Source organism: Trichosurus vulpecula, chromosome 8 (assembly GCF_011100635.1).
Source record: "Trichosurus vulpecula isolate mTriVul1 chromosome 8, mTriVul1.pri, whole genome shotgun sequence".
Lineage (NCBI taxonomy): Eukaryota > Metazoa > Chordata > Mammalia > Diprotodontia > Phalangeridae > Trichosurus > Trichosurus vulpecula.
Window position 1 is genome coordinate 78,728,156 of NC_050580.1, and position 24,591 is coordinate 78,752,746.

General features: G+C 40.3%; 1 protein-coding gene across 2 annotated transcripts in view; it reads left to right on the forward strand.

Annotated features, from left to right (window-relative positions):
- PIK3AP1 (phosphoinositide-3-kinase adaptor protein 1) overlaps positions 1-19,035 on the forward strand; it is a 143,988-nt gene extending 124,953 nt beyond the window's left edge. For both annotated transcript variants that reach the window (XM_036735081.1, XM_036735082.1), the window contains 3 exons: positions 3,326-3,396; positions 3,993-4,111; positions 17,181-19,035. In XM_036735081.1, coding sequence (XP_036590976.1) covers positions 3,326-3,396; positions 3,993-4,111; positions 17,181-17,238 — 248 coding nt within the window. In that variant the 3' untranslated portion in view covers positions 17,239-19,035. The remainder of the gene's footprint in view (positions 1-3,325; positions 3,397-3,992; positions 4,112-17,180) is intronic.
- The last annotated feature ends 5,556 nt before the right edge of the window (positions 19,036-24,591 follow it).

Consider the following 24,591-nt stretch of genomic DNA (forward strand, 5'->3'; position numbering starts at 1 on the left):
AACAAGTCATAGGGCTAGGAAGTAGTTCTATCATTTTGTGATTATCTTAAAAGAAGAATGAGAAGGGAGAAAAGGATGAATACTAGGGAGGAAAAGAGAGAGGAAGGATGAGGAGAATTATAAACAGGGTGCACAAGTAGCAGTTTAAATAGCAGTCTATATAAACAAGTAGGAAGGGGTCACGGGAGCAGGCTACATTTGAACCTCACTCTCACCTGCACTGTCAAAATAATGAAGAATATACACATATACACTGTAGGGTACAAAAATATATCTCATTCAAAAGCGAAACAGGAAGAAAGGGGGAGAAAGGGGAAAAGGGAATAAGAAGAAGGGTATATTAAGGGAGGGACTAGGGTGCAGCCAAGATGGCGGAGTAAAAGGGAGGGACTAGTCCTAAGCAAAGCAAACCCTAAGTAAAGGTTGACAAAATAGTTATAAAATATTTATAGCAACTCTTTTTGGGTAGCAAAGAATTGGAGACTGAGAGGATACCCATCAATTGGGGAATTGCTGAACAAGTTATAGTATATACATATGATTGAATAATATTGAACCATAAGAAGTTATGAAGGAGATGACTTCAGAAAAACCTGGGAGGACTTATATGAATTAATAAAAAATGAAGTGAGTACAACCAAGAGAACAGTTTATCTTAAAAACAATATTGTAAAGAACAACATTAAAAGACTCAGGAACTCTGATCCACACAATGACCTACCACAATTCTGGAGGATTTATGATAAATGTGCTGCCCACTCCCTGATAGGGAGGTGATAGATTCAGGGTATAGACTGAGACATTTTTGTTTTGTAGGTGGCCAATGAGGGAATTTGTTTTGCTTGACTATACATGCTTGCTACAGGGGTTTTGTTTATCTTTCTTTCTCAAATAGGGCAGGGAGCAGGGTGAAAAGGAGGATTTTAGGGTAATTGAAAAAAAATAAAATTTAATTAAAAAGAAAAGAAAAACCAACGCAAAATTTATACTCTATGGTCATTCAAGAATGAAGGTTGTTATTATTATTATCATTATCATTATTATGTACAGACTCTCAACTTACAGGGCAGCCTTGTATAGTGGAAAGAGCACTAGATTTAAAATCACAACCTGTGTGACCATTGGCCAGTCACAGAATCTCTCTGAATCTCAGTTCACTCTGTCTCTCATGCATTGGCCAGCAATAGGTCCCTGCCCAAGCACCCCTTCAAGGTTATTTTTGCGGGGAGATGGCTCTGAGTGAATACAGATAATAATTCCCCTTTTGACCGGAAACAACCCTGGAGGTCTTCCCCTCCCAGTTTGATATAGCTAGATAGATACATAGATAGATATAGGTATAGATACAGAAACAGAGATAGATACAGATAGATAGACATAGATATATTGATACATAGATAAATACATATTTTTGTTAAAGAGGCCATCTTTTGACTCACTTCTTTTACAGGCCTAATCACTGAATGGGTGTTGCCTCAGGCAAAGTGAGAACTTGGAAACACCTTAGCTTAGAAAGGCCAAGTCTCCCACTGCATCCTGGGACATCTCCAATTATCCTGATGTATATCTAGCCACTGGACCCAGATGGCTCTGGAGGAGAAAGTGAGGCTGGTGACTTTGCACAGCGCTCCCTCCCTCCCTCAAATCCAATTCAAATGCAAGTCATGGCATCATCTTCCTGATGTCATGGTCCTCTTTGAAAATGAAGGACAAACTACAGTTTCTTCTTCTATAAAAAAGGGGCTAATAATATCTGTGTGTAGTGACTAGAATCTCATATGGTTGTTGTGAAGATCAAATGAGTTGTGGTAGGTAGAGTGCTTTTTCAACCCTAAAATGCCACATTATTATTGTATTGGCTATATGTATGAGACAGCTAGATGGCTCAGTGGATGGAGCTCCGGGCCTGGAGTCAGGAAGACCTGACTTCAAATCCAGCCTTAGATACTTAACCAACTGTGTAACCTTGGTCAAGTCACTTAACCTCTGTTTGCCTTAATCTACTGGAGAAAGAGATGGCAAACCTCTCCAGTACCTCTGTCAAGAAAATTTCATGGACAGTATGGTCCATAGGGTCATGAAGAGTTGAAAACAACTGAATGGCTGAAGTGATAGATACATACATCTATACACATATACACACATTTATGTATATGCTTGAATATTCTAAGTGAGGTATTATTGTAGTTTGGGATGTATGGAAAAGCAATTCCAAATTCTATCTGGTTCTAACTAATCTCCATATTGAAGAAAAAAAGGAAAAGAAAGGCCTTCCAGACCCTAGTGAATGGCCCAGTTATTGGAGCTATATTTGGTACAACAAAATTCTAGCACAGAGCAAGAATTTGAACAGTTGTTTGGAGTTCACTGTAATGGGAGTTGACCTATGTAAAGTAGGACATCCCTTAAAGGCAAGCCTTACATTGGAACAGATGAAAGGCTACGTACTCCTTAGCATTCTGAACTAAAAATCTGGGAACTTAGAGCAGGAAGGACTCTCAGAGATTATCTGGTCCCAGTCCCTCATTTTATAAAGCCACTGGGGCAAAGTGCTTTTACCCACCAGGAGTAAGTGTTTGTTGGTGTTCAGTCATTTTTCAGTTGTGTCTGACTCTTCATGACCCCATTTGGGGTTTTCTTGGCAAGCATACTGGAGTGGTTTGCCATTCTCTTTTCCAGCTCATTTTACAGATGAGGACCTGAGGCAAACAAGGTCAAGTGACTTGCCCAGGGTCACACAGCTAATAAATGTCTCAAGGCCAGATTTGAACTCAGGAAGATGTCTTCCTGACTCCTGGCCCAGCACTCTATCCATTGTGCCACCTAGCTGCCTTGTATATTAGTATTCATAAACAAAAACAGACATTGAAATCATACATAAAAGCACAAAGTCCATGCTATTTACTATTTGCTTTTTCTAAAGAGGTATATTGACTTTGACAGAATAATATCAATACTACTTTATTTGCTTCTTTTCCATATTTTCAATTTCAACTTTTATTTCTCAGATGCAGAAATGCCAATGAATAGCTGAGGGCCATCAGTTAGAAGTGATCACAAGTAGAAGGGAATGGGGGCATTTGATTCATACAGGTTTAAGCTGGAAACAGTGAAAAAAAAATAAAGCTTCAACATAAGGCAGTCAATTTGGTTATGGGCCATGTGCCTTACCACACACACACACACACACACACACACACACACAAACACACCCCTCTTGTTCAAAACAGAAAAAAAAAATCCTCGTCTATAAGTAAGTGTTTGATTTCCTTTTAATCTACGTAATTCTACATCTGGCTCATCTGGTTTTCTTGCCATCAACCAGGTAGCAACAGTAACCGTTCCAGCACACGAAGTGTCCTCAGTGTCAGCAGTGGAATGGAAGGTGACAATGAGGTAAGACTGGGATCCTATCTCACTCATCATAAAATTTTGGTTTGAGAATGATTTAAAATTCTGTTTCTCAGAAGAGCAGTTTTGTTTAATTTTAATTTGATTTAATTTAATTTTTAAAAAGATTTCATAGAACTTTCCCCATAAGTAAGAGGGTTTGGGGTAGTTCAACAGCACTCATTTCTTTTCTTCTTGGTGACCATCATAAGAGACTAGGTGACCACACTGCCCATTGCTGGGTCAGTACCAGATGCGTCATCAGAACTGGTGGATGACCTTGTTAGCAATATTTGGACTTTCTGACACCTTTCCCTTAGGTCACACCTCTGGATTGTGGTGAGGGTCTTTCTGGTGTGACAGGGGCTGCTAATTGTTCTTACCTTCTCCCTGATTAATTTCATCTTGAAATTGGAAGACGTGATAGTCTCGTGTGTATGTGCAATGTCTTTGTGAAGCAGCTGATCAGGTCTGCAAGCCACTCTTCCGTAAATTCCTGCTTATTCGCCCTGGGGAGACTTAGAGATGGTAATCTTTATCGTGCATGACTGGCTGAAACTTCATTTTTCCCCCTTTCTTCCTCCTGATTTTGCTTCCTGAAGGACAATGAATTCCCAGAAGTTAATAGAAGCCGTAGCCCAGGTCCCCAGCATGTGGAGAGACCCCCCTTCAAGTCACTCGAAAGGCCTCCCAGGATACCTCCTCGAGCTGCCTCTCACAGGTAAACTATGCCAGGACACTCAGCCTATCTCAGTTGAGGGAACAGCACTTTGATCCCATGAGACTAGATATAAATTTAGGGGAAGGAATAAGCATTTATTTAGTGCCTACTATATGCCTAGCACTGTGCTAAGTGCCTTACAAAAATGATCTCATTTGAATGGATGCTTTATCCACTAAAATGTCTGCACTTGTTTTGTGACACAAGGGTGCCATGTTTGACAAGCCACACTGTAAGTGGTGGAATCGTAAATATAATGTAATCATTTATTATAAGCATAGACTAGTGGAAAAAACTTAGAACTTGAAGGCAAGAGACCCAAGTTTGAGTGCTGGTTCTGACAGTTACTGTGTATAAGATAGTGGGCAAGTAATTTACCTTTTCTGAACCTCATTTTATAGTCTTTCTATAATAATCATAATTGCTCTATGCCACAGTTGTTCTGAGTCAGCAAGCATTTACAAAGCACTTACTATGTACTAGTCAATCAACAAACATTAAGTGCTTACTTAGGTGCCAGTTAAGAGGCAGCCTGATAGCCCAGTGGATAATACACTGGGCCTGGAGTCAGGAAGACCTGAGTTCAAATCTGGCCTCAGACATGTACTAGCTGTGTCATCCTGGGCAAGTCACTTAACCTCCGTTTGCCTTAATCCACTGGAGAAGGAAATGGCAGACCCCTCCAGTATCTTTGCCAAGAAAACTTCATGGGTGGTATGGTCTAAGAGGTCACAAGGAGTCAGACACGACTGAACAACACTAACAATGTGCCCGCTAAGCACTAGGAATACTAAGAAAGGTAATAATAGTGCCAGCTCACCAGGAATTTACACTTGGAGGAAATGGTGGAATGGGGGAAATGATATTTAATCAATCGGTACATGCGAGATACATAAAGAGTAGCTAAAAGGTAACTTTAGAGAAGAAGGCTTTAGCATCTGGAGGACCCAATGAAGCCTTCCTACACAAAGCAGCATTTGAGCTGAGTCTTAAAGGAAGCCAGGGATTCTCACAGGCAGAGATGAGGAGGGAGAGCATTCCAAACATAAGGGACAGTGCAAAAGTACGGAGATGGGAGATGGAGCACAAGTAGTCCGGTATGATTGGGTTATTGAGTGCACAGAAGGGAACAATGTGTACATAAACTAGAATAATAGGAAGAGACTACATTGTGAAAAACTGTAAGTGTCAAACAAAGGATGTCATATTTAATTTTGGCAGTGTTAGGGAGCCACTAGAGTTTATCTCAGTTTAAGAATTGCTTAATTCTTTTTTTTATTTAATTTATTTAATATATTTAGTTTTCAGCATTGATTTTCAAAAGAGTTTGAATTACGAATTATGAATTTTCTCCCCATTTCTACCCTCCCGCCCACTCCAAGATGCTTATATTCTGGTTGCCCCATTCCCCAGTCAGCCCTCCCTTCTGTCACCCCACTCCCCTCCCATCCCCCTTTCCCTTCTTCCCTTGTAGGGCAAGATAAATTTCTATGCCCCATTGGCTGTGTATCTTATTTCCTAGCTGCATGCAAAAACTTTTTTTTTGTTTTTGAACGTCAGTTTTTAAAGCTTCGAGTTCCAAATTCTCTCCCCTCTTCCCTCCCCACCCACCCTCCATAAGAAGGCAAGCAATTCAACATAGGCCACATGTGAATCATTATGTAAAACCCTTCTACAATACTCATGTTGTGAAAGACTATGTTTTGCTCCTTCCTAACCTATCCCCCTTTATTGAATTTTCTCCCTTGACCCTGTCCCTTTTCAAAAGTGTTTGTTTTTGATTACCTCCTCCCCATCTGCCCTGCCTTCTATCGTCCCCCCTTTATTATTTTCTTCCTCCTTCTTTCCTGTGGGGTAAGATACCCAATTGAGTGTGTATGGTATTCTCTCCTCAGGTCAAATCCGATGAGAGCAAGATTTACTCATTCCTCCTCACCTGCCCCTCTTCCCTTCCTACAGAACCACTTTTTCTTGCCACTTACCCCATTCTCTCTCTCCCTTTCTCCCACTCTCAGTATATTCCTCTCTTATCCCTTAATTTGATTTTATTTTTTTAGACATCATCCTTTCTTATTCAACTCACCCTGTGCCCTCTGTCTATACATACATACATACATACATACATATATATATACACCTACATATATATATATATATACATACACACACATATGTATGTGTATATATATATATACACATGCATATACACATACATACACATATATATGCATATTCCTTTCAGCTACCCTAATACTGAGGTCTCATGAATGATACACATCATCTTTCCATGTGGGAATGTAAACAAAACAGTTCAACTTTAGTAAGTCCCTTGCAATTTCTTTTTCTTGTTCTTTTTCTTGATTACCTTTTCATGCTTCTCTTGATTCTTATGTTTGAAAGTCAAATTTTCTATTCAGCTCTGGTCTTTTCACTGAGAAAGCTTGAAAGACCTCTATTTTATTGAAAATCCATATGTTGCCTTGGAGCATGATACTCGGTTTTGCTGGGTAGGTGATTCTTGGTTTTTATCCTAGCTCCATTGACCTCCAGAATATCGTATTCCAAGCCCTTCGATCCCTTAAGGTGGAAGCTGCTAGATCTTGTGTTATCCTGACTGTTTTTCCACAATACTCAAATTGTTTCTTTCTGGCTGCTTACAGTATTTTTTCCTTGACCTGGTAGCTCTGGAATTTGGTGACAATATTCCTGGGAGTTTTCTTTTTGGGATCTTTCTGAGGAGGCAATCTGTGGATTCTTTCAATTTCTATTTTACCCTCTGGCTCTAGAATATCAGGGCAGTTCTCCTTGATAATTTCTTGAAAGATGATATCTAGGCTCTTTTTTTGATCATGGCTTTCAGGTAGTCCAATAATTTTTAAATTATCTCTCCTGGATCTACTTTCAAGGTCAGTGGTCTTTCCAGTGAGATATTTCACATCGTCTTCCACTTTTTCATTCCTTTGGTTCTGTTTTATAGTATCTTGATTTCTCATAAAGTCACTAGATTCCACTCGCTCCAATCTAATTTTTAAGGTAGTATTTTCTTCAGTGGTCTTTTGGACCTCCTTTTCCTTTGGGTAATTCTGCTTTTCAAGGCATTCTTCTCCTCATTGGCTTTTTGGAGCTCTTTTGCCATTTGAGTTAGTCTATTTTTTAAGGTGATTTTTCTTCAATATTTTTTTCAGTATTTTTCTGGGTCTCCTTTAGCAAGTCACTGACTTGTTTTTCATGGTTTTCTCGCATCCTTCTCATTTCTTGTCCCAATTTTTCCTCTACTTCTCTAACTTGCTTTTCCAAATCCTTTTTGAGCTCTTCCATGGCCTGAGACCAATTCATGTTTTTCTTGGAGGCTTTTGATGTAGGCTCTTTGACTTTGTTGACTTCTTCTTGCTGTATGTTTTGGTCTTCTTTGTCACCAAAGAAAGATTCCAAAGTCTGAGACTGAATCTGAGTGTGTTTTCACTGCCTGGCCATGTTCTCAGCCAACTTACTTGACCCTTGAGTTTTCCATCAGGGTATGACTGCTTGTAGAGTAAAGAGTACTTTGTTCCAAGCTTGAAGGGATGTGCCATTGATTTCAGAGCCATTTCTATACAGCCAGCTCTGCCACACTAGCACTCTTCCTTCCCCAAGAACCACCAACCTGGACCTGACTCACATCTTAAGCCAGCTCTGCACTCCTGCTCTGATCTGCCACTTAATTCCTCCCACCAGGTGGGCCTGGGGCTGGAAGCAACTGCAGCTGTAGCTCTGTAGCTGCACCACCTCTGCTGCCCCGGGGTGGTGGCAAAACTGTGAACTCTTTTCACTCTGTCCCCCGCAGCTTTTCCCACTAACCTTCTCTGTTGTCTTTGGTGTTTGTGGGTTGAAAAGTCTGGTAACTGCCACAGCCCACTGATTCAGGGTGCTAGGGCCTGTTCTGCCCAGCTCCTGGTCTGGTTGGTCCTGCTGCCAACCACACTGGGCTCTGCTCCCCTCCGCTCCGTGCCCAATAGACCTCATCCAGCAATCATCCAGGCTGTCCTGGGCTGTATCCTTGCTTACCTCTGCTATTTTGTGGGTTCTGCAGTTCTAGAATTTGTTCAGAGCCATTTTTATAGGTTTTTGGAGGGACCTGGCAGGGAGCTCATGCAAGTTCCTGCTTTCCAGCCACCATCTTGGCTCTGCCCCCCCCAGAATTGCTTAATTCTTAATTAAATTCAAATTTATATTTAATTCTGGTGATATTCAGGAGCCAGTAGAGTTTACTGAGTTGGGCAGATGAGGGACAGGAATGACATAGGAAAATCACTTTGGCAGCTATGGGAGAATGGATTGAATTGAGGAGAGACCAATTAGGAGGCTGTAGTCCAAGCAAGAGATGAAAGGTGAACTAGACTGGTGGCTGTCTGAGGGAAAAGAAGTGAACACACATGAGAAATGTTGTATAGAAGGAAGTTACATAATCTGGCAACTGTTTGGATATGTGTGGTGATTAAGAGTGCAGAGTCAAGGATGGCATTGAGGTGGAGAACTCGTGGGATTGGGATCATGGTGGTACCCTTGACGGTTGTAAGAAATTCAGAATGGGGGAAGGCTTGGGGAAAAAATAATGAGTCCATTGGTTAAGATTAAGATGTCTAGGGGCAGCCAGGAGGACCTGAGTTCAAATCCAGCCTCAGACACTTGACACACTTACTAGCTATGTGACCTCGGGCAAGTCACTTAACCCCAATTGCCCTGCCCTCCCCCTCCAAAAAAAAAATTAAGGTGTCTATAGGACGTTCAGTCTGAGACATCTAATAGGCAGTTGTAGATACGTGACCAGAGCTAAGGAGACTGTTGCTGTTGTTCAGTCATTTCAGTCATGTCCAACTCTTCATGATCCCATTTGGGGTTTTCTTGGCAAAGATGTTGGAGTGGTAATGCCATTTCCTTCTCCAGCTCATTTTACAGATGAGGAAACTGAGGTGAACATGTTTGAGTGACCTGCCCAGACACAGCTAGGGTCTGAGGCTGGATCTGAATTCAGAAAGATGAGTCTTCCAGAGTCCAGGCCTGGAGCTCTATCTACTGCACAACCAGACTAGGGCTAAATATATAGCTCTGGAAATCATTTGTGTAGAATTGAAAATTAAATCAATAGGAGTTGATGGATTATCAACTGAGATAAGACATAGAAAAAATAAAGAGGGGCCCAAGAAAGAGCCCTGGGAACCCCCACAGCTAGTGGGAATGTCCTGGATAAAGATCCTGTAAAAGAGATGAAGGAGTGATCAGACAGGCAGGAGGAGAATCAAGAGAGAGCAATGTTGTGAAAACCCCAAAAGAGGGATGTCTAAGAGGAAAAGGTAGTCAACAGTTTCTGTCCTGTTATGAGGTCAAGGGTGAGCATTGAGGAAATATCATTTGATATGGCAAGTAAGAGAACACTAGTAACTTTAGAAGGAACAATTTCAGTTGAATGATTGAGGTTGGAAGCCAGACTGCAAAGGGTGTGAGATTGCAGAGCATAAACAGCTTTTTCAAGGAGTTTATGTAAGAAAGGAAGGAGATGCATAGGATCATTGCTAGCAAGAATGTTAGGGTCACAGTTTCTTAAGGGTCTGCAAGATGGGTATGTTTATAGGAACAGGGATGAAGCAAATAGATAAGGGGAGACTGAAGATTGGGGGAGGGAGAATGAAGAATCTGTGCTGGAGAAGACAGGATGATGTCAGAGGTATGAGATGGGGAAAAGGGAGAAGAGGGAGTCCTCAATGAATGACCTCAGTTTTTTCAGGTGTGTGTGTGTGTGTGTGTGTGTGTGTGTGTGTGTGTGTGTGCATGTGCATGTGTGTGTGTGTGTGTGTATGTGTGTTGAGATCCTCAGCTGAGAGGATGGGGAAAGAGGTGCTGTTGGGAAGACTGTAGAGAGAGGAGGTTTGGAAAAGCCACTGTGGTGAGTGGGTAGAGAATAAATTAGAGAGAAGTAGAAAGATTGCCTTGCTGTGGTGAGGGCCCAGTTGAAATTAAATAATGTAAACATATACCGCATGCAGTCAACGCAGGTTCCTGGCTTCCTCTAGTTCTATTCAGCAGTGTGTTACTAGGAACAAAGGAGGCAGATGGTGAGAGTAATCCATGGTTGGCATCTAGTAAAGGAGATCTGAAATAGGATGAGAGGAGCAAGAGATTTGAGAAAAGAGCTAAATGAATAGTTAAACTGGTCCAAGATTGAGAAGGGAAGAATAGTGTGACTGACATAAGGGCAATGACATGGGAAAGCAATGCAGGGTGAGGACTGGAGGTCTGAGTGAGAATGAAAAATGAGTTTAGGAGTCAGAAGGCATAGGGAAGTACTCTGGAAAGCTTAAAGTTCTAGAAAGACAGTTTTGTACAGTAGAAGGAACACTGAATTTGGAGTTAGAGGTACTGAGTTCAAATCCTTCCTCACTTATACCTCTGTGACCTTGGGCAATTCATTTAAACTTTCTGGGCCTCAGTTTTCTTATCTGTATAATGATGGGGATTGAACTAGAAGGTGTTTGAGGTCCCTTCTAGCCCAAATATTTGATAGAAATGGGAGCCATATGTACTTATTATTAAAATGTCTATCTTTTAATGTATTATAAAATAATTTATTTTAGATAATGTTTATAGAAAGTTAGTATAAATTTAAGTTCCCCAGTTAACAGGTTCATGTGAGACACTGTGTTGTGGAGAATTTGATAATACTTTATATTTATTAGATGACTTTGGTAAGAATCATTATTTCTCAGTTTCTCTGCTTGTAAAACAGAGTTTAAAATAGTAGTGTTACATACTCCAGTGGCTGAAATGAGGATGAAATGAAATAACGCACATAGCAATATTTCTGAGAATATAAAGCCCTACGTAAATTTAAGGCATGATTATTAAAGTTGCACCAAGCAGCGTCGCTGTTCTCTTAAGGATCATTTCCCATTAGTGCGTAAGCTCCTTGAGGGCAGAGACTACTTTTGTTTTTGCCTTTCTTTGTATCTCCAAGTTTTGCACAGTGCCTGGAATATAGTGAGTGCTTAATAAATGCTTGTTGGCCAAGTGTAATGGTGGCTGTCTCTAATCCCTGCTACGGGAAAGGCTGAGCTTGGTGGATCTCACCCAAGCTTGGGAGATCTGAGCTGCAGTTACAGCTACATTTATCGAGTGTCCAAACTAAGTCTGGTATCAATGTGGTGAATCCGTGGGAGGGAGAAGGGCCAGCAGACTGCCCAAGGAGGGGTGAACTGGACCAGATTGGAAATGGAGTAGGTCGAATCTTCCATGCCAACCCACAGTGGAATGGCACCCATGAATGGCTTCTGCACTTCTATCCTGGGCAAGCTAGGGAGATGCAGTCTCCAAACAAATGTTAAAATGCTTGCTGCAACAAATTTGAAAATGTTTGCTGATTGATTGATGTCCTTCTAATGCTACTAAAATCTAACAAGGCAATAGAATTTTACAGAACTTTTCAAATGTAGTTTATGTATGTATGTATGTTCCAACACCTATAAATGATGAAATGCAAGAGCATGTAGCCCAATCTGTAGAGTTCTTAATGTCAGCTGGAATCTTCACAATTACTTGAAAACTCCATCGTTCTCATTAACAACCCATATTTTAAATATTTTCCAAACCAAATTCAAATATTTACCAAGCATCTGTCATGTGGAAGGCTCTGTGCATAATGCAAGGAAGACTAAGATGTGAGCCCTGACCTCAGAGAGCTTACAGTCTAGCAAGGGAGATAAGCTAAGAAATAGACACAAATAACCATGACAATAAAAGTGCAATTAACACCAACAACATGCTCTGCAAACATGGAAAAATAGAGAGACTACTTCCTGCAGAGAGGAAATGACAATTAAGCTTGTCCCTAAGGTTAGTCCTCAGTTTGACAGACATAAATCACATCGCTAGGGTAAGAGTTTCTTCTCCTATTCTGATACATTCAGATTTTGAAGTTTTATATGGATGGTTCCTATTTAAGTTTGTCCAGGAAAAATGCAGGAATTGTTCTAAATTAAATCAATAGTAACCTAATACTATAGTTGTACATTTAAGTGCAAAAAAATTCTGACAACATAGATGCAGGCTAGGGAGAACTTGTTAGCTCCAAGTATAGCAAGAAAAAGGAATGGGTTCTTTATTTGGTCCCTGAGCTCACTATGAATGTGGCAATTGTGGAAGAAAATATCAATGTGATACTATGTTGTATTAAAAGGAAAGAAGAGGGAAACAATCTTTCTTCTGTCTTCTAAATTATTTAGAGACTTGTTAGAAAATTATATGCACCGAGAGGAAGAGGGGAGAGATATGATTGGAAAGTAAGACTTTATGGAAACCAAAGATATCAATAAACATTTTTAAAAAGAAAAATATGTCTAGGTTGAGGGATATAAAGAAATTGGAGTCAAGAAAAAGTAAATTGGAGAATACTGAGAATATTAGAAAAAATTATAAAAGGAATGAATAAGCCCTTTGAAGAAAAATTAATTATTTAAAAATCTTAGTGTGCCCATGGTAAGCACAAGAATAAAGGAAACTATGTAAAGCCATTGAAAGGGGTAAAGAAGATAGTAAAGAACCATAATAATAAAACTATTGCACAGGTATATATGAATCAATCTTAAAGTTTACAAAATGCTTTTCCCTGTGAGGTAGGTGGTACAAATATTATTACACTCATTTTTACAGATAGTGAAGTGAGGCCCAGAGAGGTGGTAACTTGTCCAAGATCACAGCTAGTAAGTGTCCAAGCTGGGTCTCTCCTGATGACGAGTCTTCCTTCCTACCACCATACAGCCTTTTCAGAGATATTGTGAAGGGTCCAGGGATAATTCTTGGCAAATATTTTGTGGAGTGAAGGTTTGCAAAAAGAAATTGGAAAATTAAAATAAATTACATGGAGTGGGAATAGCAGGAACCATGGGAAAGATCAGTTGTTATGCAAACATTTATTAAGCACCTGATGTATGAGGAACACTGGTAAGCGCTAGAAGAGATACAAAGACAAACACAACTTCATCTCTACCCCCAGGCAGCATTGTCAGGAGCCAGGTCCTTGGAGAGGGTGGCTGAGGGACAAACAAGGTAGGAGCAGAGGGCAGAGACTATGGGATGTCCTCTGGAGGCAGTAGGCCCAAGGCGCTCAAGGAAGATCTGTACCTTAGCAGGCAGGAAGTTTGGATGGTAGGAGCTGTCCCTCTGTTCCTATGCTCCTAGCTTTCCAGGGCAGGAGAATATGTATGTGTGGTTTTTTTGGGGGGTGGGGTGGCAGCTTTTCACCTTGAAGCCCATTTTCTGAATGGAGGAATTTCTTTCTACCTGATCCCTAGAAGGAAAAGAGGAAGCAGCTCCAAAACAAAACTGTAGAGACTGGTCTGTATTTGGTACCTCCCCACCTTCTTTTCATCACCTCTCTCCTACCTTCTGGTGTCTCTCAGATAGAGATAATAGGAGACAGAGGGCCAGAGCCCTGCCAGAAATGTTGGAAGGTTAGAGTGCCCGGAGATTTGAGAATCTTCACCTCCTTCCTTAAGTCCCAGAGGGCTTATTCAAAGACTAACAGCATCTTTTAGGTGAAAGAGCCATGTTACCCAGATGGGTCAAATGAATAGCTATCATAGGATCCAAGATTTTGAGTCAGAAGGAGGCTTAGAGGTCATCTCTTCCAGAGGTGTTGAATTCAGTGTAAGCAACACACAAAACTCCCCACTGCAGCCCAAATAAAAACTAATTAATTAAAATTTAATTGGAAAATGTTTAACAAAATAAATAAAAATAAGGTACAACACAGACAATGTTAATTTGTAGTTTTCTAAGTTAATATGTGGTCCACAGGGACCCATTTCTATTGGAATTTGATGCCATTGATCAAGTCTATCCTGCTCTTGGGAAGGTTAAGTGACTTAACCAAGGTGACATAGTGACAGAGATAGGATTTTGAACCCTACCTTCTGGTGTCTCTCAGAAATAATAGGAGACAAAGGGCCAGAGCCCTGCCAGAAATATTGGAAGGTTAGAGTGCCCTGAGATTTGAGAATCTTCACCTCCTTTCTTAAGTCCCAGAGGGCTTATTCAAAGACTAACAGCATCTTTTAGGTGAAAGAGCCATGTTACCCAGATCTTTGACTCCAAAGCTGGTGTTCTTTCTACTGAAGTATACTATAGCCATTGTAAATGAATAGAATTATAATATTAAAACTGGGGATCATATTTCCCTTTAGTCTGCAGGTAAGGAAATTTCCCAAGCAAAGTGTAGTGATTCATCAAAGGTCACTGAGGTAATTTGTGGCAGGGCTGGGCCTAGAACCCAATCCTCCTGACTCCTGGCCCAGTGTTATGCCTACTGATCCACACTGTATAATGTATTATGGAATCTTTGGGTATAAAGGATTTTTCATGTCAAATAAGGTAGCATATGTAAAGCACATTTTAAACCTTAGAGCACTATGTAAATGCTAGATATTAATTAGTAATTTCAACATTTTTTACTCTGAAGGATTTAAAACAAGGCTAATAATTCTGTCATACCATTTTTGTAATTAAGCATCCTTTTAAAATATTAAAATGATCAGCGATTGATTACCCATCTTTAGTCATCAATTCTCCATGGATTTAATGCTTTCAGCTACATAGCTTTCTGATATAGTACATAAATTGTATATCATCTGTTACAGAATGTGCTACTGGTTAAAGGTAATATAAATTTCTGGAGCTAGAATAGAAGGCATTTGTCCAAGAAGGTATGAGAAAAAGGAAACTTTCATGTATGCAATTATTAAAGACTTCTGAGCTAGTTGGCAAGGGGTAGCAGAAATATCGGAGCATCTGGGTGGCACAATGGATAGAGCACTTGGCCTGGAGTCAGGAAGACCTGAGTGCAAATCCAGCCTGATACTTGTAGCTGTGTGACCCTGGGCAAGTCACTTAACCTTGTTTGCCTCAGTTTCCTCAACTGTAAAATGAGTTGGGAAAGGAAATGGCAAACCACTCAAGTATCTTTGCCAAGAAAACCCCAAATGGGGTCATGAAGAGTCAAACACAGCTGAAACAACAAGCAACAAATCAGAAAGATAGGATTGGCAAGTTAATAGGGTATAACCACACAGAGTTTATGGGATCTTATTAAAACGGAAGGAAAAATGAGGAAGAACAGGTTTTCATGAGATTGGCACCAAAATCAGAAATGGGGTTTCGTTTCAGTGTGTAAAATAATCAGAAAATTATTTGGTCTTGATATTTAGTAAGAACATTGTGAAAATGGGAGGAGAAACAATAGAAGGGGGCGGGGAAAGATTGAAAATCTGATTTCATTTTTAAAAAAGTACTTGCAAAAACCTTTAAATGTGATGGATTTGGTATTTGTTATGTTTGGAAATAAAATTATAAATGTGTCGTTAAATCTATTTGCAAGTATGTATGGCATATAAATACTTCAATGAATCCATGATTGCATCAGCATAGCTACCTTCCAACAGGGCAGATTGCAACCCATAACAAATATGTATATTGGCAATCCAATATGTAAATGTCTCTTGCAATATTTTTTTCAAAATCTCTGGTCTCCCTGCAAATCTTCAAGAAAAGAATACACAGTCCTTTCTTTTGAAGGCAGAAGGCAGGTACCATCTTAGCTCTAGAATTCTTTTGTACCCATTCCCCCTGATTCTGTGATACACTGTGCAGTTTAAACAAGATATGATTTTTCATTGTAAAATTTACTCACTCAGTACTTGGCCCAATGAAGCTGTCCATTTTCAGGAGTCAGAAGAACTGGACAATGATGAGCTTTGTTACTATGTTCTTCATGTACCTTTGAAGCTTCTAATCTATACCCTAACCAAAAGCCACCCTTCATTTCCTAAACTGCTTAGTGAGTTTCTTTTCCTCACTTAAAAAAATTGCACAAAAGAGGCCTTCAGAAAGCATTTGCTGAGTAATTCCTCCAACTGCAACTTCTAGGTAGCATAACAATTATATGAAGGAAAGTGATAATTAAGGAGTGCCCGATTGTGCTCCCTTTCTCCAATTGTTGGCTAGTTTCCAACATAATTAAATTTACATGCTACAACACATATATGGAAACCTGCCCATCTGCAAACAGTTGATTTTATCTGTAAATAGTCACTTGGGCTTTACTCAAGTTTGGAAAACCATTCATAGTCATTCAAAAACAATGGAAGCATGGCAAGTGAGACAAAGGAATATGAAGTTAGTACGATAAGCTAATCAGAATACATAGATGCCCATTCTCCACTGCTGTTTGACATAGTTCGGAAAATGTTAGTGTTGGCAATAAGTCAAAAGAAAGAAATTAAAAGCGTAAACATGGGCAAAAAAGGGAGAAAAACTATCAAATTATCTCTACTTGCAGATGTGATGGTTTACTTAGATAACCCTCGAAAATCAGCAAATTAATCAATTAATTGCTCAGTCAAGTAACAAGATACAATGTAAACCCACAAAAAAAAGAAGTTGACAACAGCCACCAACCTGCTTCTATGCAACATTTTTCAGTATGCCTGCTTCAGATCAGTCATCAGGTACACATAAAACAAGAGATGAAAACAAAACCAACTGAATACAGAAAAGCAAGATAGAGTACAAGTATAAGGCTCGCATTGTTTGCAGCCATCCTAGGACCCTAGGCTATCTGTTCTATGCATCTTTCTTTTTCTGTTCCCACCTCTTCCCCACCCCTAACCTCATTCTTTTCAGTGAAGAGGCTAAACAGCACCCCCTGCCCCTGGACAGCATTCTTCTTTTCACCATGCCATTGGCTAAAATATTTTAACTTTGCTTTTCTAGCTTCATATCTATTGAACTGATCTCCTACTCATTAGAGCTATAGAACAACAAATTAACATAAAAACACTGTCAGTAACTTGGTTGCCCTTTTTTTAAAAGTCTTAAAAAAACCACAATAACCAAACATACTCATGTTACACCTGGTCACAGGAAGTGTGTTTAAAAAATGGGTGTGTATATATTTTACATGCTCTGTAAACTGGGTAACATATTATGGATCTTAACTTTGAAGTCAATCTAGTTAGTTTCTCAATCTTTCCTTGTTTCATTTCAGGCCTCCAAGTAGAGAGAATTTCCATCCTCCTCCACCTGTTCCACCAAGAGGCCGCTGACTCCTCCTCTACCATCTTCTTTAAACAGGACTTTGGATTTTCAGCTCCTTAATGATGATATCAGTGACTTAATGTTGGATTGTACTGAGATTTCTCCTGGCCTTAAGATGTATTACATGATTAGACTGGACCATCTCTGAAGAAGGGACTCCTTAGCTGCCAAGGACTGGGAAGCCAGGAACTTCATTTCTTCTTAAACACGCTGAGTGAGAAGTTCCCTTGTTCCCTAGAAGACAGAAGACTTGGTTGGAATATGTGCCTTTCATTAGGGGGGTCTAAAAAACCCCTAAGAATATTCATAAAAATGTGTTTTTAAAATTCATTTTACTGACATGTTCTTTTAATGCATCTTCAGAATACTCATACATAAAATGAGTTGCCAAGCAAGGGTTACAGCAAATGAGAGGAATCTGTACATATCTCAGGGGTTTAAGCATCTAAATACCTGTTTGCTTTTAAAAAAAAAAAAAACACAATTCTGTCCAGTGAACATTTTGTTATATTAAGGAATCTATTAGCCAAGAGTATTAGGAGTTATTGATAATAATAGTAATAATAGGTAGCACTTATATAGCTCTTTAAGTTTTACAAAGCATTTTACACATTATCTCATTTTGTTTTTATAACAACCCTGGGAGGTAGGTACTATTATTATCCCTATCTTACAGATGAGCAAACTGAGGCAGACAGAATTTACCCAGGGTCACACACTGAGTTCAGATTTGGACTCAGGTCTTTGGAACTTCAGGGCCAGTGTTCTATCCAGTGCACCACTTAGCTGCAGAGACACCAGTCAGTACTCTGAGTCATAGAGAAGGAACTGCATTGGTGTTGTTGAGAGTGTCCTTGACTTCTCTGCCATTTTCAAGCCAGGAGTGGTAGAGGAGATCCCATGGTAGCTGTGGGTTTCTCTCTTTGCTTTCACTATTACTGGATTTGAGCAGGACTCCAGCTTCTTTGGGAAAAGGGAGATTGTTTTATATGGGAAAAAGTAGTAAAAAGCATTAGGGTTTTTTGCTTATTAGTAATGATGGTGATGATAACTGACAACTATATAGCACTTTAATGTTTGCCGAGAGCTTTTCAGGCACTATTTTTGTGGACCTCCCAAGAAGCCTGTGAAGTAACAACTACAAGTATCATTATTCCTATTTTACAGGTGAGGAAACAAAGTCACACAACCCAGAGGTGGGGGACTGGATCCAGGTCTTCCTAACTCCATGCTTAGCATGCTCCTACTCCACACTTCCCATCTCAAATTTCCATCTCAAAATAACTAAATTTGAGCATCTTATTTTGTTAAAACAGAGAATACAAATCAGCATTCCGCGCACGTGTGTGCACGCGCGGGCGCACACACGCACACACACACACAGACACACACACACACACTCCTATAATCTGTCTCAGAATTACCTTTTGCTTAGAAATCCCATCCTCCCCTTTGAACTCTAAAACCACTCTCATTCTGATCTCTGTCAACTTCTTTTTAACATGGTTCCCTTCCCCTCTTAATGTGCATATATCCCAATAACAATAGTATTAAAATTCTGAACAATTGTGTTTTGCCGGATGAATCTTTGACGATAAAATGCTCTTTATTTCTTCAATCACCCCTCTCTCCAGTTTCACTTACTTTGTTACAGGGCAGACAAAGACTCTTGTTGATTTGACTTATGCCCAAGTTGTTGATCCTTCCTCAACAGTAATTTTGTTAAATTACAAGACAAAATGCTGAACGCCCTCCTTTGGTTCAAAATAAATTGGTGAGCATGGAAGGGTATGATTTGGAATAAACACAGCCTGTCTTCTGATCTTTTCAGACATTAAAACTGACTGACTGCTGACTGTATCACTTGTTTAGAAGAAATATTTCTGAGGACTTCTTATTTCCTAAATGTAGTCAGAGAGTCGCCTAAGGCTTAGTGAGGTTAAATGACTTATCTGTGGTTGCAGAGCAAATAAATGTCAGAAGTAGGATTTGAACCCAAGTCTTCTTGGCTCCCAGTCACACATTCCATTCACTGAATTGCTTCACTTTAGATGCTAGTGGGTAACCCCTGAGTGATTGGGGGGAAGCTGTCTTTTTATTGCTCTTTAATGCCTTTTTAATGGTCTTTCTAATGCTTTTTAATGTTCATACATTAGCCTGCGCTGCTGTGCTTCCCTTTATGATTATCAATTCATGTTAATTAGTCAGATGGAAGCTCAAACTCCTCATTCCTTCGCCTACCCTAAAGTAATTTCCTCTCAGAGATTTGGCCGGAATTCTATCAAATTTAAGCTTTCTCTTGAGGGGAAATATGTCACCATAGAATACAAAGGGAAATTAAGGTGGTGATGTGATAGGACAGGATAGGATTCTATCTTTTTCCTTTTGAGAAATGAGAAATTGAAGACTTGGGATATCTAGAGAAGACTTTTTAACATGGGCAAACACAGGCTTAGGGGTTGTCACCTATATTCCCCTGTCCTGTCATGGGCTAAGGTTGAGCAAGTGCCATGAACTTTCCAATTTGAGGAGTTGACAAAGGCTTCATCAGGAATTACCTATCTAGGTAAGGACAGGAATTGTCCTGTTTGGAGCCAAGGTTAATATGCAAGGTATGGAGCTGAAAGGCCAGAGGCAAAAGGTAGTGTCCAGAGTGGAAGCAAGGTCAAAACCGTAGATCAGATCAAGTCCAAGAAAAGTAGTGACAAGTGAAGTCTGGGGTCAGGTTGCAGGGTTTTGTTACCAAGGATAAAGGTGGGCATGGTTTAGTGGACAGAGTGATGGACTCGAGAAGATCTGAGTTCAAATCCAACCTCAGACACTAACTGTATGACCCCAGGCAAGTCAATACCACTCTGAGCCCAGATTATTGGTCTATAAAATGAGTGGGGGGGAGGGGTGACTTTGAGCTCAGTCTATGATTCTATGGATATGAAGTTGGATAACAACACTATACTTGATGTTCCATGGGGCCACTTATGTTTCTATGTCTGGCCTCTTAAGTGGCAACTAATGTGACTGCCATTTCCCCATTCTAGGCTAGCTATAAAGAGATGATGTCTACAATAGCCCATGCCACTGCCTCTACCACTAACTCCACCAGAGGTCATTGGCTTTAGCTCCTGAGTTGATTTTATACACTCCGAGTAATGTTCTCTTTAATTTAAAAAAAATTTTTTTAACAACAGGCTATTATGTCTGAGAGCACATAAATGGAGGTTAGCTACAACAGATGATGTGTCTGAAGCACTTTATGAGTTACAAAGTGCTACGTGTACATTATTTCAGTCATAATCAAATAATAACACTCAAAGCTTTCAAAAGTGCTTTACAAAGATTAGCTCATTTTATCCCCATAACCACCTTGGGAGGTAGGTGCTATTAAGAGCCTCATTTTATAGATGATAAAATGGAGGCAGGCAGAAGTTGAATGACTTGTTCAGGGTCACACAGATAGTGTCTGAGACTAAATGTAAGCTCAGGTCTTCCTGACTTTGGGCCAAGCCTTCTATCTACCACACTACCCAGCTGCCTCTTATCTATTAAGACTAACAAAATTAACCTGATTTTTAATATTATAAATAATCATTATTGTGCCCTATAGTGATTAGTACAAGTGATAAGGAATTTGTGAAAATGATTATAATTGGTATCAATTTTACACAGGTAAGCCAAATTCTTCTAATTTTTCTCTTCTTGATTTGTTTTCCAATATTTAAGGGCCAGTTGATGGTTTTTCCTGATGTATTGTCTTTGGACCTCACCTTTTTCCAGAACCTTCCAGTTTATGAAGAGTTTTCTTCATAATACCCTTGGGAAGTTGATTGCACAAATACTATTATTCTCAGTTTACTGAGAAGGGAAACAAGTGACAGAGAGATTGTTACTTTCCCTACGGTCACACCTGTGCAGATTTGAACTCAGGTCTTTAACTACGGCTTCAGGACTCTTTCCATTACATTACTGTCCCACACACGAAGTATTGGATGGGAATCCTAACAGTGTGGTTACTTGTGGTTCAAGGCCAAAATTCTCTAGCCTTCTTCCAAGGATATCTGAGGGGTCTTTGAACAGTTGCTCATGTCTAGTCTGAAGTAATCAGCCCCAAGTATTCTGGGTATCCAAACCCTCAAAGCAGTGGAAACTCTGGGCCATAATGCTCTGTTTAATTATTTTAGAGTTCTTTAAGCTCTCTTCCCAGGCTAACTGCACTTCTGATGTGAGGGCTAGCCTAGCCCTCCACCCCCTTTTTTAAAACAGGAACAATTTAATTATTTGACTATGATATCCAGAATCTACAAGAAACTCTTACATATTTGTAAGAGCAATCAATACCCAGAATTATAAAAGTAAAGCACATTTTACTAAAACAGGGAATGACAAATTTTGAATGTGAAACATTCAACGTCATTATCAATCAGAATACCACCGAACCCCCATTTTAGGCCTCTTCCCACAGTCCCTCCTTGTTGCTGATTTTTTTCTACCTTTGCCAAATCCTTAAGATTTTTGTTAAATAGAAAAAGAGGTGTTTGTTCATAAAGATGGCATTTATCAGGAAGATCAGGGGAGCCATAAACCAGACATGAATCAACAAAAAAGCATTTATTGAACTCCTATTCCTACTAAGTTGCAAGTGATGTACTCAGCCCTGAGATTAGCAACTAGAGAAAGACAATCTATGTGAAGTTCATACTTGGGAAGAAGACAGCATATTAGAGTTCAACTGCTGGGTAAATGAAAAGAGTTTTAAAAGAGCTAAGAATGGACCAGAGGGGCAGATTGCATGGCCCAGGAGGGCATCTTTAGATTGTCAGTAGGTCAGATGATAGTGGGAAACTGTACAAGCAGGGCAAATGGTAAAGGCAGGAAGTCCTTAGAAAGTGGCATCAGGGCAGATGGCAAGGTTTGTTCATCTTACCTGAAGGAAAAGTTGGTGATTCCCATTAACCCAAGTCATGTGGGTAGTCAAGCAGTCTGGACTGGTTTCTAGGTGGTTTAGGGCCAAGAGTTGAGCAAGTCGGAGTTCAGTTGGATCTCACAGAGATGAGAATATCTGCCTTTGTCTTACTGCATGTACACTTGAACAATTTCCACAGTTGTTTGTAGTATGCATTTCTTTTTGTTTGTAATATTAAAAAAATTAAAATAGCACATAGAAAATTCAAGAAAGCATATGGAGCAAATGGCCAAAGATAGCTATGGAATACAGCTCCAACATAAGGGGAGGGTGGAGAAATTAAAGAGAAAATGATTTGGAGATTATATGGTAAGGTTAAACAGAGGGACACTGTAAACTAAATTTCAACATCTACAAGTATTGATTGAATCTTCTTACTTCTTTCTAGTTGCTTCTCTTTGCCTAATCCTTTTTCAGGGCTGCTCATTTTGGTGTCTATCTGATTCACCAGGCTCTCACCTGTGTGTAACCAGAATGGCTTTTGTTTTCTTTGAATGACTCAGCTTACCTCATTGAGCCTCTGGACACTGTGGCTTGCTCTTCCGGGGCAGGAAGCCCAAAGAGCATTCCAGGAAGCAGACAACTTCCTGTGTGATGAGTCATGGGGCTGGCTGAGGGGAGGTGTTAGCTCCAGAACCTGGTCTACGCTAGGGGGAGGGGCCAAGTCAAGAACCAATCGGCCCTGGTCATTCAGGCGGCGCTTGATGATGTCAAAAACTCTATAAGAGGGGAGAGGACAGCTTGAAGATCTCTCTCTTTCCTCTTCCGGTTGGTGTGGGAGCAGCGGCAGACAAGCGTGACTCTGGGCCAGCCCTTGCTCTCGGGCCGAGCCCAGATGTTGGTAACTATGAATTGTGTTGGGTCTGTCTGTTGATATTTGTAACTTGTTTGTATTTTGGTCTTGAGGTTCGGGGTGCTGGTTTGTTTTTTCCCCCCGAACTAAATGAATGTTTTGAACCTCAGGGTGCTGGTTTTTTCCCCTGAAGTAAGTCAATGAATCTGTATTTGGTCTGTCTCTTGATGCTTGTCTGTATGCTCCCCTGAACTAACTGAATGCTAACTGAATGCTGGCGTTTTCCCCCGAACTAAATGATTGTTGTCTGTATGCTAACTGAATGCTGGATTAAAGTAAGCTGGTCAACCCCTTCACCGTGCTTTCCTTGTTTAAGCAGATAAAAAGAATCCTGTGCTTTTCCAGCGTCCTGGCAGTGTCCTGGGTGCATCTTACGCCCCCACAGAAGCTGCTAGCTGGGTTGTTAAAACATATCTCCAAGAAGCTATAACACGTGCAGTGGCCACATCAAGTAAAACCACATTGGCAGATGGGCTAAAACAGATTGAGGCCAATGGGCCTCAAATCCATCAGTGAGGTAGTGGGATGTCTATCCCCAGCATGTGAAGATTTTCCCAGATAGAATGGGCAAATGAGAACAATTTGTTCCAAGTCATGAAGGTGGCTGAATCCTATGCTGTGGAGCGCTTAGAATTTTGTTAGACATCAAAGATGCCAAGGTCATTCACTGCATCCCAGGCCATCACCAGTAATCTAGACTTTTGTCTTGCCACTGGACTTCACTGACTCAGGAAGAGAGAGTGAGGCTGACAACTTTGTGCAGCCCTGCCTCACTTAAATCTAATTTACCCACGAGCCAAGACAACACCCTGCGATGTCATTGGTCCTCCTCGAAAACAAAGGACAAAAAATGTTGCATAATTATACTTTTAGGATAGTTGGGGAGATGGTACAAAGAGTAGGTAGAGAATAGTTTTGTGTCTTAGACATCTAGGAATTTTTAGACAAAGGGGCAGGAGGCCTGGGGGAAAAGGCTTCTGGGTAGGCAGACCTGTATTTAGGTCTTCTGGGCTTTGGGTCCCAGGGCTTTAGCTAAAAGATAATGTCCTGTTACTCAGGGTCATACCATATCCTGCTTCCAGTAGCTCCCAGGAATAGGTCTATGATAGCTCCTCACTTGCTTCATTCATTCATTAATTCATCCACCCATCCATCAATTTGTCATATATACTCTGTTGGCTCTGACAAGTTGGGTCCCCAGAGGGGGGCTACCACATTTCTCCTCAAGGGATAGTACTGAGTCAGGAGGACCTGAGTTCAAATATGACCTCAGGCACTTGACACATTTACTAGCTGTGTGACCTTGGGCAAGTCACTTAACCCCAATTACCCTGCCTTCCCCTCTCAAAAAAACAAACGAACAAACAAAAAGGGATAGTACTTGAGGGGTTGGGAATTTTTAATGACTGGTGTGCTTCCCTCAATGATTATCAATGGATACCAATTAGTTAGAGGCTCTACTCCCCCTCCCCCTCACCCCAACCCCTTTCTCTTTAAGTAGTTTCTTCTCAGGAGCTTGACTGGACTTCTGTCTCCTCCGAGATACCA